This window comes from Tinamus guttatus, unplaced genomic scaffold, assembly GCF_059628265.1.
Source record: "Tinamus guttatus ecotype Peru unplaced genomic scaffold, ASM5962826v1 Tinamus_guttatus_pri_ptg000309l, whole genome shotgun sequence".
Taxonomy (NCBI): Eukaryota; Metazoa; Chordata; class Aves; order Tinamiformes; family Tinamidae; genus Tinamus; species Tinamus guttatus.
The window spans coordinates 306,516-323,196 of NW_028288843.1; the positions used below are offsets into that span (position 1 = coordinate 306,516).

The 16,681-nt window shown below is 36.0% G+C and overlaps 1 protein-coding gene across 1 annotated transcript in view; it reads left to right on the forward strand.

The window, feature by feature from the left end:
• Positions 1 to 15,740, forward strand: part of ADAMTS6 (ADAM metallopeptidase with thrombospondin type 1 motif 6) — a 129,577-nt gene extending 113,837 nt beyond the window's left edge. Inside the window, exons 21-24 of the mRNA XM_088528473.1 lie at positions 1,961 to 2,165; positions 7,532 to 7,708; positions 8,827 to 8,983; positions 14,738 to 15,740. Coding sequence (XP_088384599.1) covers positions 1,961 to 2,165; positions 7,532 to 7,708; positions 8,827 to 8,983; positions 14,738 to 14,847 — 649 coding nt within the window. The 3' untranslated portion in view covers positions 14,848 to 15,740. The remainder of the gene's footprint in view (positions 1 to 1,960; positions 2,166 to 7,531; positions 7,709 to 8,826; positions 8,984 to 14,737) is intronic.
• Positions 15,741 to 16,681: the final 941 nt, after the last annotated feature.

Below are 16,681 nucleotides of genomic sequence, written 5' to 3' on the forward strand. Positions count from 1 at the left end.
AGACCCTTTTAACTTGTTGATTCATTCTGTTCCATCACAGTTCCCTTCATTATACCTGACTGCTACTCAGTTTAATTTGCTTCTATTTCAGAGTTAATTATTTTTATTTAAAACACAGTCGTTACAACAACAACATATTTTTAAATGTCTCCAAAAGAATGTGATAAAAATAAAACTAAATCTAAAACATCTAAAACCAGTTATATTTAATGTAATCAGAAGCCAAAGACAAGTTGAAATTGTGAATTCTGCTATCATTTCCCCTACCCTAAGGCAAAAGAGTAGAAGGTGAGAATTTTGCTGTGGACATACTTGCTGGATGTTACCAAAAATAACTGAACAGCATTTTCTTTACCATGGTCATTTGTGTACCTGGGAATTGTGTTGCTGTATTCAGGATGTTAGATGAGAGAAGATTGTATATAGGAAGGAAGGAAGGAGCTAGATTCTTTATGTTCTTTCACAGAACATAGTTCCAGTTATGAGATGCCACTTCATTAGGCTTTAAGGTAGCTTTGACTTAAGTGCTTAACAACTTGTAGAGTAACCACACTAGCTCTAGAGTATCTGGCTAGGGTAGAGATCTAATGAAACCACTATATGTCCCAAAGAATGCCTGATGCTAAGCAGTTGAAAGAGTGCTCCAATATGAGTGAGCAAATATGCTCTGCTTATATACTCAGCACTTTACTTTGTACTTGCTTTCTTCTTTTCCATGTCAATACTTTTTTATCCTGCAAATTAAGTGACAAGAGAGCTGTAGTAATGTCCTGGTATCCTGCCTCGCCCTGCATAGGCAGCCGGCAAAAGCATGTTGAATATCATGATTATGGAATACTGTTTTTTTCATTATTTATTATTATTATTATTATATTTTTAATTAAATGAGGTTAATTCAAGGCCTCTGGGTCAGGAGGTACTGTTATCACTCCATGTGGCTTCCTACCTTTGCTGCGCTCCCCGTCCTTCAATGAGTGCTTTCCTCAACGCATGCTTTTGTGGGCACTTTTTTCTTCTTGCCTTTACTATGTAGCCATTTAAAACCAAGTAAGCATTGACAATGATGTCAATATAAACATGATTATAAACATGTTTGAAGAAATATTTCCACTGAATTGAATTGACCTTTCATTAACCTTTCATCCCTTAAAAAGCAAAATTTTAAATTTACAGCCAGATTAACAGCTGTTAATCTCCTTTGCAACAACACTTAAGTAATCTAAATATAGTGCACATCTCTTGACTTTTAACTTATACACACAAACATTTGCAGCTATCATGCAGTGATTTAAATCTTTAAAAAATTTCTTAAGGTCATTTTATATGATGAATTATGTTTTAGTAGTGTTTACATTTCTCACTCTAAGGCATATGAATGATTTGCATTTCTATATTGTAAAAAAAAAAAATGTAAATATTTCATAACCAGACAAAAATTAAATCTTGGAAAGACCCATTTTCAGAACAAATTGCAAGTGTGAAGACCAACCACTGCAATACTACTAGAGAGGCAATCATCTTTGCATTTAATGTGTGCTTTGATCTATTGCAGTATTTCCCAAACATTTCCAGTTGCAAACCACTTTCAGATGGGTAATTTCATGTAACTACAGTGCAAATCCACATAAACGATTGAAGGGTTGGCGGGGGGGGGTTGATTGTTTGTTTATTTGTTTGTTTTTCCAGGCTCAACACTTGGCTGCTACGGCCTAGGTTGGAAACTGTTGCTATGAAAATTACAAAGTGCTTTTTTATTGGGAAATATTACTGCATTAAGATATGAATCAATATGTATCATTGGGAAGGTCCATAAGGTTCTTTTTTATTTCACAGTGGCGTAAGTGTATTGTTAACACTGATTCATATTTACTAATCTAAACTATTTTATTTCTGGGATTATGTAATTATCATTTCCATTTCTGAAATATATTAACTGAGTTTCCTAACTTTTTCTATCCAGATGGTTTATAGGAGATTGGTCAGAATGCAGTAAGACCTGTGATGGAGGAATGCGTTCGCGAACAGTTCTCTGCATCAGAAGGATTGGACCTTCTGAGGAGGAGACACTGGAAAATACCAACTGTTTAACACACCGGCCTATTGAAAAAGAGCCTTGTAACAACCAATCCTGTCCCCCACAGTGGGTTGCTTTGGACTGGTCAGAAGTAAGGAAATTTTCAATCTTGGCTCATTGGCAATAGTCAAGGCAAGAGCTTTAGCCACTGAGTGTTTTCTACTGCTGCTTGCCAAGTTAAAGATTAATGAGGAACCTAATTGAATTAGAGTATTGAAGCAATTTGTGGCATCATATTTCTTTTTTTCTTTTCACATATATTGTCAATTATGTTAAGTTGTTAAGATTATGAACTATTGATATTGGTCGTGATATAATATAGTAGCATAGAATAGTAAAGTAGTAAAAATAGTAAAGATGCAGTTGTAATAGTCATTTGGCATGCAATAGTTGTCTTAAAGAAAAATTAATTTTCATATCCATAGTCAAAGAGCTGGAGAAAGAGGTGATGATTTACAGTATGAAAAAGAAAGAATGAACTGCTATAGTTTTCTTCAAGTAACGTTGATACAAAGAACTGTTTTTCTTAGGAACGTGCAATGAGAGGCACACCCAGAATTGGTGCTCTCTTTATTAAAGGAAGAAAAAATTTTATTAAACATAGTGATATCTGTTATAGTTTATACCCAGTTATGACTTTATGTTGATTCAAGTATTAAATTTGAAGGATGTGAACTTGTGTAGCAGAGAGGAGAAGGCAGATTTATTGTTGGTCTCTGATAGATTTGAATGGAGCTTTATCACATGCCAGTCTGAGGACAAAAGATATCTGTATACCTTTTGCAGTTCCTTGCTATCTAGCAGGGTCTTATCTCACCTGTTTTACCTCAAAGTAGTCTTTGGAATACTTCAAGGTAGGATTTCCTAAGTCTCTAAACTCCATATCCTTTCTGTCACATGCAGCCATGTTATAAACTTCCTTTCATAAGCTGATCAAACTTTGTCTTAAAATTAGTTAACAGAGAGGTAGGTTTGCTTTATCCTGCTGCTGCTTGGAAAACTCTTACTGAACTTCAGTCTTTGGATTGCAAGAACACTGTAATTGCATCCCAATTTATATGTCTTCAGCTTTTGTTAGCTGAAGCACCCTTCTTCCTTTCCAATTATTATCCTTCAGAGGGCTTATCTGGATCATATTAATATTTCTGCTTTCATATTCCAGCATGTGTGAATTTTTTTTTTTTTTTTTTGGAAATGAATGATCAAACGTATATGTTATCCCATATGAAATTTCACTTCTGCTGCCTTCTTTTGTTATTTCATACATTTACCGAAAATACCCCAAAGTTACAGTGTATCAGTTTAAGTTAAATAACCTTTTTTCAGCTTCACAGACATCACATACTGATTACTTACACTCATCTTACTTTCTGCTTATATATCCAGATCTTTCTACTCTTTTCCTTTCAGTTAGTTTGTAGTAGATTCTTGTTATTTTTTTGGAAATGGCAGCATGCAAAAACCTTGCACTTCATACTGCCAAATTCCCCCTCATCTAAGTTATTGTTGTCTTCAAGGTTGTCCTTTTTTGGTTGTTTTGTTTTTTTTTCTTCTGTGGAGCATACTGATACTCCTTTCTACCTCTAAGGTTATTTATGGTTGCAGGTGTTAGCCCTTGATTTCAGTTATACTCTCCTACTTTTCTACCATATTATTTAATAGACAATCAAAACAAATAATGATATCAGTTTCATGACTGATCCTAAAGGACTTTGCAGGTAGCCGTATCTCCTAAACCCCACAATTTTTCATATTCAGGATAATCCGTTGTCATCTCCCTTTCAAAGAAGTCCAGAGAGAACTGTTGTACTTTGTCTTAAAAAAGATTATCAAAGTGGAATGATTTTTAGATGATACCCAAAATTCATTATATCCCATTTTTTGTATACTTGCTTACTTTTAAGGAGTCTTTCATGTAAGATACTTTGTATTGTGCTGTAGATCTTAATTTAAGATTAATGTCCTTGTAGTTAATGCAGATAATGAAGATAATAATATAGTCTAAATAATGTAGCAGTACTTGAAGCAGTCATATCTTCATGTTAAATTACAATACTGTGAGCTGCCAGAGACTCATTCCCTGAGTGTCTGTATTTCATGGCTATATAGTCTTCATTAGTTCTTCTTAGCTGAAGAAAAATATTTGGATAAATATGGTTTTTATGTAATATATATTATATTTTCGGTATCAAATTTGAAAAGCAGACTATTTCAAATGTTCAACTATTTGGTTTTGTGCCTTAAGGATTTACAAATACCTGTCCTTTGATTGAGCTTTTACATCAAAGAGTTTTTTTTCTAAAATATAATGGAAACATCTGAAAAACAAATTATTTTCATTAACTTACCATGCTAATGCTTTTGGTTGTATTCTGAATTTCTTGGTAATGTACCATACTTTAGAAATGATACCATAATCTCATATCGTAAGACAGATAGCGATTCACAACCTTTATAGCTGAATCTGTCTGTAACTCTGTACAGTTTTAAGATAACAATTTTTTAAAAAATCTATTTTACAAAAAGTTGTCTGCTTTAAAAACTGAACCCATAGAAATATGGCTCCTGTCAGCAAGGTTTTCCCCCTCCAGCTATTAGCTGCCTTTTTCACACCATAAGTAGAGCATCAAAATCAAGGCAGTCCCTCCCTGAAAAGGTAGAGGTTATTTCAGCTCTTCAGAAATGAATCTGTGACTTGGAAGGAATAAAAAAAAAAGAGCAAGAAGGAAATATGGATGAGTGGAAAAAATTGTTCGGTCAAAGACTCGTACATCAGTGTCTGCCAAGATATTGATAACTTGTAAGCTCTTTTTGTCCATTATAAATGTCCTTGATTTCTGGACATTCTGGAATATCTAGGCATCCTCTGAGTACTAACTAGAAGTAGTGTCCCTACAATAAGTTATGCAGTTTCTGATTTGCTACCAAATTCTACAGGTTATGACACTCTCTAGGCGCACTGCTTTTTGACATTTATTTCCCTGATTATCAGCAGTTCTGCTTCTTGTCTGCCTGTCGTGATGCAGAAGGAAAGCTGAGAGAGAGCCCCTTGCTAAAGCAAATGATTCACACTAGTGACAATCCCCCACATACTCCCCCTGAGAGCCTCAATTTAGAAGTCGTTTTGGAGTGTTCCCTGGTGACTGAGCTGCATGTGAGATACAGCTGTAGCCACTAGTTTGTTTTAAGCGTTAGCAGCTGATTGCTTTCTCTGTTGCACCTTAATTGCACCTTAACTTTCCAGGGTTCAGGATATAATTCTTTGTACCTCTAAGGAGATGCTAGCCTCTACCTCCTCCAGTTTTACAAAGTGAACCGATCACCAATCTGTATACCACTCTGATGGCAGCAGGACTGTCTGCTCAATTTCCTACATGTTGTCTGTTTGCTTTTCACAGAAAGTCTAAAAGATTAAATAGGAACAGGAGATTTAGTACATGTGATTTTTAAGCACTCATCTAGGCAGGGGCACCTGCTTCTATTTTTCACTCGTCTTGCCTATTTTATATGAAATATTTGTGGAAGAAAATACATGCAGCGTCCCTTGGAATTTGGAGAAGATGTGAGCAATCACAATCATATTGTTGAAGACCTGATGTGCTCATCATCATTCTATTTTGGTCTCTGTTTAGCCTTAATATTAAATTCTTCCTGCATAACGGTGCATTTTCTGCCACAGAGACAGAGAAGTTTCCTCTGTGACCCTCCTCCTCCTGTTTTCTAGTAGGCAGATGCTTGTTGTACATTATGGAGGAGATGGGACATTTGGGGTTAATGCCCCAAATGCAGTAGGAAGATTGAACCTGACTGTTCTGCCTGAGAACTGTAAACACTGAACTAGCGTAGATAAGGAGGCAGTACCTCTTTCTCTCTCTTAAAAAAGAAAAAAAAAAAAAACAAAAGAAAGAAAGAGCAGTTGATTTATTGATTGATTGATTGATTTGGAAGTTCTGAATTATAAGCTCCAAATGGATGTCGCTCCTCTTTTGCAGTCCATTTAAAGATACTAGGCAGAGATAAGATGGAGCGTAAACCTATCAGCTCTTCATTGGCTAGTTTAGGTGACTTCCACTAAGAGTTTCTCTTTCCATTAATCTTATTTTGGGGTGGATCAGAATATACATGCACATTGACATATGTTCAGGGAGTATTGATATTTTACATCGTACTTTGAAACTGCTTTAAAGTGTGTTTAGGTTAGAGATGCAGCAGAAGTAGGCATACCACCGTGAAGTTTGGGTTACTGAAGTCATTTTCCAAAAATAAATCTTTTATATATATGCATATATATATAAAATATATATCATATATATACCATATATATGCATATATCATATATATATTTCCTTATTATATGGTGACCTATTTGGATGTGGAGTGTCTTTGGCGTTCCACCTCTTGAATTTTGCTTCACTTCTCCTTCCTAGGTAATATTATATCTCTGCAGCTGCTTGCATCAGAAAAAACAGTTCCACTCTTGAAAGTTTAGAATAATCCTTGTGTAGGATTTACACTGTCAGAGGTTGATTCTGGTGCAGATAATGCAGTTGTGTTTGCAGGACAAAGGCAAACATGCTTATGAGGAATTCTAACACTGTGCTTTCAAAATCTCCAACTTGGCTGTTTAAGAGAAACTGATTTGGGGAAAGTCTTGTGGTTTTATTTTGTTAGTATTTTTCTTCTTCCCATTACACTGTGTGTGAATGTAAATGATAGTTAATCAGTAGCAAAATAAAAGGAGAAAGGGAGAAAAACAACACGAAATAGGAGCAAAAGCAGAGAGGTCCTTAAACCTGCCTGTGTTCAAACGGCTGTTTTATTACCTGTTTGCTAGTGAAACCAGCAGAACAGTGATAGAAGGAGGAAGCAAAACAGAATTGAAACTTGAAAAGTTTAAAAGAAAAATCATAGCAGGGGAGAGAATTTCTATCTGAACTAATAATCCAGTTTTTTTACAGTCCAGTAAAACATTCATCTTTCCATGTGTTCCTTGAGGAAAAATGTCTTGCTTATGTCTCAGTTATCTGTAAGGGATGTAGAGGAAAGTCTGTACTAGCCTTATATAATGGAGTTTTACTTTCATCACTGAAATGCACACTCAGATGGGTTTCATGGTAGTAGTACATGTCTGCTTTACAGCAAAGTATTTTTCTTAAACCTATCCTAAAAGCTTTCATGTTAAAAAAAACAAATAGTAATATAATACCATAAATACAAATAACAAAGAAAAATATTTATCAAATTAAGAATTATTTAACTTAAGACAATTGTCTAACAGCTTATTTGAGTTGCTAAACATTTGATAATTATTACCGTCTTGGTAGTCTTGGGAAAATGATGATTATAATTTAGTTATAAGAATACATATATAATCTCATATTTTTCCATAATGATATTTTGGGTACTTTTACTGACTTTTTACTGACATTTTCATTATTTGTATTCATATACTTTCAGTGCACACCAAAGTGTGGTCCAGGATTCAAGCATCGAATTGTTCTCTGCAAGAGCAGTGATCTTCTGAAAACTTTCCCAGCTGCTCAGTGCCAAGAGGAAAGCAAACCTCCAGTCCGCATCCGCTGTAGTTTAGGCCGATGTCCTCCTCCTCGCTGGGTTACTGGAGACTGGGGACAGGTAAGCTAGTCTGTATGAACATTATAATATTATTATTACCAGTAATATATATTACTGTTATTCTCCTACACAGGAGCACCTTCTCTGAATAAAGGTTTAGGGGAAAGCAAGAAGAGACATTCCTCTGAGTTTTCATATTGTTTCCTTGTTTGCCTAAGATTGAAATGAGAGGCAGAGTGGTGGTTGTCAGCTGAACTATCAAACAGGGCTTGTTGAGAGTAAACTGGTTTCTACAGGATGAGCTTTCACATGTGTTATTTTTACATTAATTAATCTTTATTACAGTCTTGTAGAGGGGGATGTTAAGAGTCAGCAATGTTGGAGATTTGATGTTTTTAAAACACATTGGACTGAGCCGAGAAGCATGTTGGTAATATAAAGCCAATACTATCTTAGTAAATGTACAAAAAGGTATACAGCAGCTCTAAGAATATCAGAAAATCTTAAAATTTTACATAAAATATGCTTAATTACCAAATTAGGATCTAAATTGTCACAACACAGGCTGAACAGTGTTGTATGGAGTGTTTTTGTACAAATTAATTGGTTTTCTCTCTATCATTATGATTTAACATCTGAAATATGATTAGTGTCTTGATATTTCAGTTTCTAAGTTTTATGAGTAATTTACCACTAATGGCTAATCACAGGAAAATCATCTATGGTATTACACTGTAGTGTAATTGAAATGCAATCCATCTTTTCTTTTATGCCAGTTGTCTGCATGCTTATTTGCCCTAAATTGATACGAGTGTTTAAATTATTGTTTAGTTACAAAAATAATTCTTTTTGAAATTGCGAAGTATTTTTCTTTGAAAACTACTTTCCTTTTTCCTTAAAGAAAAAAAAATTCTAGCCAATTTGAATTCTTACCTCTGGATTTTTTTTTCTTTGCTCATAACTAAAAGATTTCCCTCATATATAGTCCTCTATATACTTTCAAAAATGAAAAGTTCTGAACTATTTTATGAAAAATATCTTTGTATTAATCAAGTATCCTTAATTCTTTTTTTTTTTGTATTTGTGCATGTGTGCCATTCATGATTGTTCTTCAGTTATCTTGCTTTGTATTTAAGAATTGGATCCAAGTTGTTTTACTTTATCTGTCTTATCTTTAGTGTTCTGCACAGTGTGGTCTTGGGCAGCAGATGCGAACAGTACAGTGCCTCTCATACACCGGACAAGCATCCAGTGAGTGTCCAGAAACACTTAGACCTCCATCAATGCAACAGTGTGAAAGCAAATGTGACAGTACTCCCATTTCCAACACAGAAGGTACGTTTGTCCTCCTAGTATAATTTATTCTGGGAAAAAAAAAGTGTTATTGCATGCGTTTATTAATAAAACTTCCATTTCTTAACAAAAGCCTATGTTATATCATCTCCCAGACTGTGATTTTTCTTATCAATTGTTGTAGTTCAAAGTGAAGTGAATAACGCAGTCTTCTTTAAAGGCACAGTCATCCTAAAGGCATCTTTGACGTAACTTTTCTCACTACAATATGGAGTATTTTTTATGTGAGTTCTCCAACCACTTTGGAGTTTAATAATCTATTTCTATGGAACAAATACTCTCTATACACAGAAAAGGCAAATTTATGCTACAGTTTCTCCTGATTTGGTATTCATTTCGTACCTTCTCTGTACATTTCAGTTCATAGCAGAGATTCAAAATCGTTATGAAAGTTTGTCAAATTGAGATGTTTATAATAAAATGAAGCATGCTAAAATCTTCTGAGAAATACACCAATGATTCTCCATAAGAACCATATTTTATTGCTTGGAAGTTTTAATTTTAGAAATACACTTATGATCCCATGTTGTTATTTGAAAAGTATCCTTCTAATAGAATTTTCCTTAGCTATTTTAATTCTCATTTTTGTGTTAGAGCTATTAAATAATCTTTAGGTGATGATTATCAGTGTAGGAATTTTTCAGCCCTTTAAAGCTCCAAGGCTAACTCTTATTTTATTTCCAAACAGAGATGTTGTCTTTCCAAAGAGAGTAAGGTGATAAAGTACTTTAAGTGGGCAGTTTAGTCTCAGTCTCCTTTTAATTTCGAGAGGAAAAGGTCAAGTCATTATTTATAGTCATTACGCTACTAATTCTTTAATATTATCAGGAAAATATGATGATCTCCTACAGATGTGGATACCATCAGGGTTTTTCTGTGTGTGATCAATGGACACTGGGTGGCCATGGACTACTATAAAGTGGAACTGTGCAGCGCAACTGTGAAAAGCAAGCCTGTTGGCGTTTGTCTTTTCCGGGGACCTACACCTTCGCTGGAAATTTTTTGAGATCCACAAATTGAAAATGTTGAAAACCACTTACTTGCACAATATTCCAGATGGACTTTAGCCCTTTGGCCTGCACTTTGAGTTGGCCATGAGCAAGCTGGCATCTTACTGACAGCCATGCGAATTCATTACCACAGTACGTTGCTTGAGCTAATAAGTCCTAGGAAAAAAGTAAGAGGAAAAAGAGAAGTACAATCTCTTCTAATAAATACAATTCCCAGCAGTCACATTGCTTCTTGCACCACAATTTGCTTTTGTCCATCATTGAAGGAACTTACTGGAAATCACTGAATATTTGTTGTGTGTTAAGTGTGGCTTACAAATAAATGTATTCTCCAATCTAATTTAACAGTTTAAATTACGCACGTCCTCGAGAGGAACCTGGCTGCAGTCCATGAAATTTAACAAGTGCTCTATTCCAAAATCAGATAAAAATGTTATCTTTAAAGTGTACATTTTAGATGCCTTTGCAAATACATATTAAATATATATCTGAGTTATAAGCATTTTATAGCTACTATTAAATACTGAGTATAAGAAGTACAAACTGTAGGTGTATGCAAATTAATGTGTGCATATTGCACATCTTATGCTGACATTTTTGGTCTTAAACAAAAACCCTTTAGACACAATAAAAGCTATCATCTCTTAAAATAATAGGTCAAATAACTCTGTCCTTGGAGACTTCCAGACAAAATTGTCTGTGTTAGTGAAATGTTACCATTTAAACAGAGCCACATACATTTTGAAGTGTACTAGAGATGAATGAAAGATTTTTAGATTTCAATAACTAACTAATCCTAAAGAGCACAACCAATCTCAGGTCTTTATGATGTAAAAATATGTTCTTTTTGGAAAGATCAACCACAGTGTCTGAAAGCACACTCAGTTGCTTGGGCAAATCCAGTAATTCCAGTTCTCTCTTTTTTTTTTTTTTTTTTTTTTTCTCTCTCTCTCTCTCTCTCCATTTAAAATGATAATTTGTCTCTACTGAAGAGATTTTTGAGCATATTTTTGTTACATACCTGGAAGTGCAGTTGATACTACTGCTGTTTCAGACACTTGTGTTTGGCAGCCTGGCCTAGGGATGGGTGTAAAACCCAATTGACAGCTGCTGAAGCTAGTGGATGAAGGAGGGAGAGTGGAAATGAGCCCAGGCTCAGCAGGGGCTTTCTGTGTTTTGGCTACATGGGACAAGACCCCATGATATCAGAATTTTCCCTGTTCCATTGCAGGTGCACTCAGCAGATCCTTCCTAACATTCTGTTGAACAGCATAGTCACAGCTGAGCCTATTCCCTTCTATCCTCCTCTGTCTCTCACTGCCTCTCTTCGGACGCATGAGTTACCAGTGCAGGATTCAAAAGCCCTCTCTTCTGTGGCATAGTGCCGTGTGTTTGTGCCACGAAGCAAATCCTAGTAAAGATCCATTGGCTGCAGGATATAGGGCGCACAATGCTAAAGCAAGACCTGTGATCTGTCGTTCTGTGTGTCCATATTTCATATTCCTGTGCCCTCCTATGTATCATGGGATGCTTCTGCATCTCTCTTGTCTGTGTGGGCAGTGACATACAACAGCAGGAAGTTGTGGGCTTGCACCAAGGTCCCACTAGCGGACAGCTTTCCTCCCAGCTCCAAACCCCAGCAAGCCTCCTAGTGCCCTTCACTCACCAAACTCCAGTGCTCCCAACTTAATGCCTATGGGGAGCATCCAACAATTTCTGGAGAGTTTAATTTTGTTAATCCATGATAGGAATATATATATTCTTGAGAAACCTTGAGCTACTCCACAATATAATGATCACATTGGTAGAGCTCAAATGCTCTCTTGGGGAAAGTGTAGTTTGCATGAAATGAAAGTCAAAATTCTGGGGATTCAGAAGCAATAAAAAACTTACCATAAATCTTGTCACATTTAACATCTGCTTTAGCTCTTTGTTTTCTGTGAAATAGAAAACTTCTCTTCATTTTGCCTTAATGAGAGATGGAGTATTGTAGATGAGGTTTTCACAGGTTTCCACTGATGACAGTAACATTTCATTTGCTGTTGGAAGTGAACTGTAGACAGCATCTACCATGGGAATTGGTAGACTGCTGAAGGTCACCTGAAACTTCACCTGAAACACTGTTTTATCTATTTCTATGTCATTTCAGTTTTCCTTGTGGCAGCCTGTTTAGCTGAAAGCACAGTGACATTTTGTGATTTTATTACTGTAATATGATACTTAATATCATGGAATACTTGGATCTGGCCACAGAGCTCAGGCAATGAGAGGTTAATTCAGGTGGTTTATTGAAACTAATTAACAGTAGGTACTAGAGATAAGAACAGTTCTGCTAAACATCTTTCATTCAGCAACATCCCTATGAAGAATAAGCTATTCTGTAAGTTACCATATCTATTTCAAAACTGATTTTTAAAACCAAGTTGTGGGCAACTTCCAGAGTACTCCATCTCACTGCCATCCTAATGGCATTGGCTGAGCAGGGTCCACTTTTAATCAATAGGAAGAACAAGGTAAACAAAAGTAAAGTGGGCATAATTTCAAATCCTATTTCTAGTAAAATTACAATTAGTGGTTTTACCTGTATTTAGCTAAATAGAATGTATATGAGGTTTATTCTGAGAATTGAGTGAGCTCAGTCAAGATCAGGTGAATCTTTTTATTCTTCACGTAATTTATAATTTACCCCTGTCTTTTCAATGCTCCCTGACCTCACAAACCGAAAGACTTTTAAGTATTTCTGGAAGATATCCAACCTCTTTGAATTAAAATAGGCACCTTATGCAGTTGCTTTCAGATAAATGTGTCTGTGTTTCAATTCACTGCACCAATAGGTCTTTCTGTCTTTTTCCTGACTTCTACTTCTGATTCCAATTTAAGAATAAAAAAAAAAGGAAATAAATGAATAAAAATGTTTGGTAGATGGATTAAAAAAATCTGTGAAAACATTTTGATTTTTTTGTTGATGAAATGAAAGTTTTAATGCCTCTACTCATCCAGCTAAAAACATGCACAGTGCCATTATCAGAAATACGATTCAGTACAGACCCTGCGATTCAAGGTCCCACTAATGTTTTCCTCAGGTCAGATATAAAACACTCTCATCTGCACCTAACTCGATGCTACAGTGTACTTACACCATGAGTTCACTACTCATAACTCCTGGAGGAAAAATAGAGCATTGGGAGACTGTATGTAGAAAGAAGATAGATAAGAACAGTCGAATGGCTGTACTTGCTAGTTGTGATTGTTTACTGTATCTGTTTGCGATCTCTTTCATATTTGGCATACGGTTATTTGGAATTAAGGACTGTTGTTCTGTCATGTTTTGGAGCAACAGGATCCTGGCTTTCAGTCTTCATTTCTAGATACTAGATCAATGCAGATGTGATAATGCTCAAAGTACTGCTGGTTCCTCTCCTTTTTATTCATATTTTCCTTATAGCTTTTGCATTTGAGTGCAGTTGTAGGAGGACACCAGCGTTGAATGCAATCTTAATAAGAGTAAAAAACTAAAGCATTCTTTTAAGAAAAAAATAATTTCTGGAAAATTAATCTGATTTCATTCTTCCCACCTCATCATTTTTGCAACTCAAACTTGTGGGTTTTGTTTTTTCACCAAATATATTTCTTCCATCTTTCTACACGTGAAGCAAAGCTCCTTGCCTAAGGTCCTATTTTAATATGGGTCTGGAAGAAAATATCCAAATGCTGCTGTTGAAAGTGTAAGTCCCCTATCAAGCACTTATCAGAATGGCCACTCCAGTGTGAAGCAAATCCACAGTAGTTACATCTGAGCTGTAAATCCTGAGCTCTCATACTACCCAGCTCTCAGATTCAGGTGTGAACTCCAACTATTATCAGAATAAAATCTGGACAGGGACCAGGCTCTTCCGCTCCCTATTTCCACCTTCTTTCTTCAGAAGAGAACCAGCAGCATTGCTGTAATGTGACCCGCAAGCCACTGTAGATGCAACCTAAAAGTTGTATGGATGGAAAAGGAGGAAGCCTTACTCCAGGTGGCAGGGCTTTTGTTCTCCTTTCCTGGGAGACTTACCTGCCCATAGGCAGTAAGCTTAATATATAGAGAAAATGAAAGCATGAGGAAAACCCCTTACATGACTATTGCAGGTATAAAAATTCTTTTCCTCCTGCATTAAAAAAGTGTTGATGTGTAGAACCAAACCTGAAGTAAAATTAGCCATGCAGTTGAGTCCCTGACCTCATGCTGTTTATTCATCACTCTGTTTTTTCCGTCCCTGTGAGCTGCAATGCTGTATATTCTATTTCAAGGATTCTTACAAATGCACAGGCATAGTACGAAATAGTGCAAATTGTGTTAGATTTTGGATAACCTTTCGCGGATGAATAAAATAGCTCCTGAGAAAGAAGCTATAAAAGTATTATAAGAAAAATGACTCATATTTCCTAGCTGTCTAAAGTGATCAGTTATCCCAATAAATGGTAATTCTTTCGAGACAAAGTGGGCACACTTCTAAATGTCTGGGAGAGAAGCCCTGCAAACATTTTTACTGCTTTTTTAAATATAATTGTATGTACTAAGCTGGCCTAGAAAAAGTAGTTACAAACAGGACAAGGTGGGCGGAAAGAGCAAAAGCATAATAACTCTCAATTTTTCTCTGTACTTTAATTTGTATTTCTGCTTTTCTCTCTCTCTCTCTCTTTCTCCCTCTTTCTCTCTCTCTCTAATGTCCTCAATTATTAGAGTGCAAAGATGTGAACAAAGTGGCATATTGCCCACTGGTGCTGAAGTTCAAGTTCTGCAGTCGAGCATATTTCAGACAGATGTGCTGCAAGACCTGCCAAGGACACTGACCCACAGCAAGCATGAGAATGCCTTGTTATTACCATTGTGGAAAAGTGTCCATCGAAGAGAGCCACACAGTGGAATGAGATTGACGTCCTTGCGAACGCATAACCCTGTGGAAAACGTAACCACTGGTCAGCCCCAGCTGACAGGATTTCAATATTATTTTAACTTCTGTGAAGTGGGATTTATTCATCCAAAGTGCTGGACACAGTATGAGGAGGGCATGCCAAATTGGAAAGATCCACACAACACATATAGAATAGCTTACTGTGGAACATTTGTGTTCTTTTGACTAAATTCAATAGTCTGTTTACCTCCTTGGACCATTAAAATAATTTTTATTATGGACTTAGCAATGACACTGAATCCATTTGTATTTAAAACTGTTTAAAATGTAGCTGTTATGACTTGGTCTATTATGGAAATAAAGAAGAAACAAAAAACTGTTAAGTCATAGCTTTAAAATGTTAACTATTTTATCTTACAACACAGCACCACAATTTAAATTATAAAATGAGCTTGGAAATGTTATTTAAAGAGCAGAATTTTTTTTAAAAAAAGTATTTTTCCTTCATTCCACCTAATTCCCTTTGGAGTAATCCATATTTCCTAAACACTGCTGTGGGCCATATATAAAGCTGTACTAAATAGGACAACCATGAGGGACTTAGTTTTAAGAGGTGCAACAGTTATTGCAGTGGTGCATGAAATACAAGTGTGCTATGAAGTGAAATGAAATCTGTGTTGCAGGTTTATAGCCATCTTACCATTGTACAAGTGAAGCTGAGGTTTCCACTAAAAGGGAAAATATTCCAGTATCACAGAGGAGGCAGACTCCAGTAGTGGTGAAAACTGTGTTGTCAAGTTTTTCACTACCAGGTACAGGTTGCCTAAAACTTAATGCCTTGACTCCAACTCACTTTTGTTTACCTCAATAGCCACAAAGAAGAAACAGCTTTGTGGGCCTCTAGTTCTGTTTTGCATGTTACTTTTGACACCAGGGACTTTCAGTACAAAAGATAAGCCTACTATGAAATAGCAACATCTCTTTGCAAAATTGGCCAAAAGTTATAGCAGATTTCAGGTGTCCCCTTCTTTGGTACTGTAGTTGGAGGGCGTTTTTTTATGAGAACGAATATATGAGTGTGCAGTTCAGGAGACCACAGCAGAGTGGGTGAGGATTGCAACCAAAGAATAAGGGACTTGGGGAGATACCTAGATTCTGCTCAAGTAAAAGGTCCAAAGTGTGCCTGACCCAAGAGGCCCGTTGGACCGGCAGGTGTAAGGCACACTGCAATAGGTATGGCTGGAGTGAGGTATGGACCCATATATAAGGCTGGATCTTATTTAAAGCTAGGGGTGACTTTCAGCCTGAGACTGGAGCAAACTTGTGCCTCTAGATTTGTAGTTAGATGCCACAAGTGCTCTGCTACCATACTCCACCTATTTCTTATTACCGTATTCCTAATATTCACCAAATACTTTGCATTTAAATGTGAAACCAAACTATTTAGGCAGGTCACGTTTCAAGAAGATAGCATAAAAAAAGTAAATGTCATGCTCCTCTTCCCCTTCACTTCTCAATAACTGACTCAACAAGGAGATAAGGAAAGTGGGTACTTGTTTATATTAATATATTGTACTTGAACACTTGCAGTTTGCAGCAGGTACTTGATGAATGTGCTTTTGTGTCCAACTATGCCTCCTTCGTTCTAGTGCAATTAAAATTATGTGAACAGTAACTTGTGTTAGAAGTTTTAACTCACATAGCACTTTGTTTAAAAAAAAAGTACTCTTCAGTGAAAAAAAGATCAAAAAGTCATGTAAGAATGAAGTGTA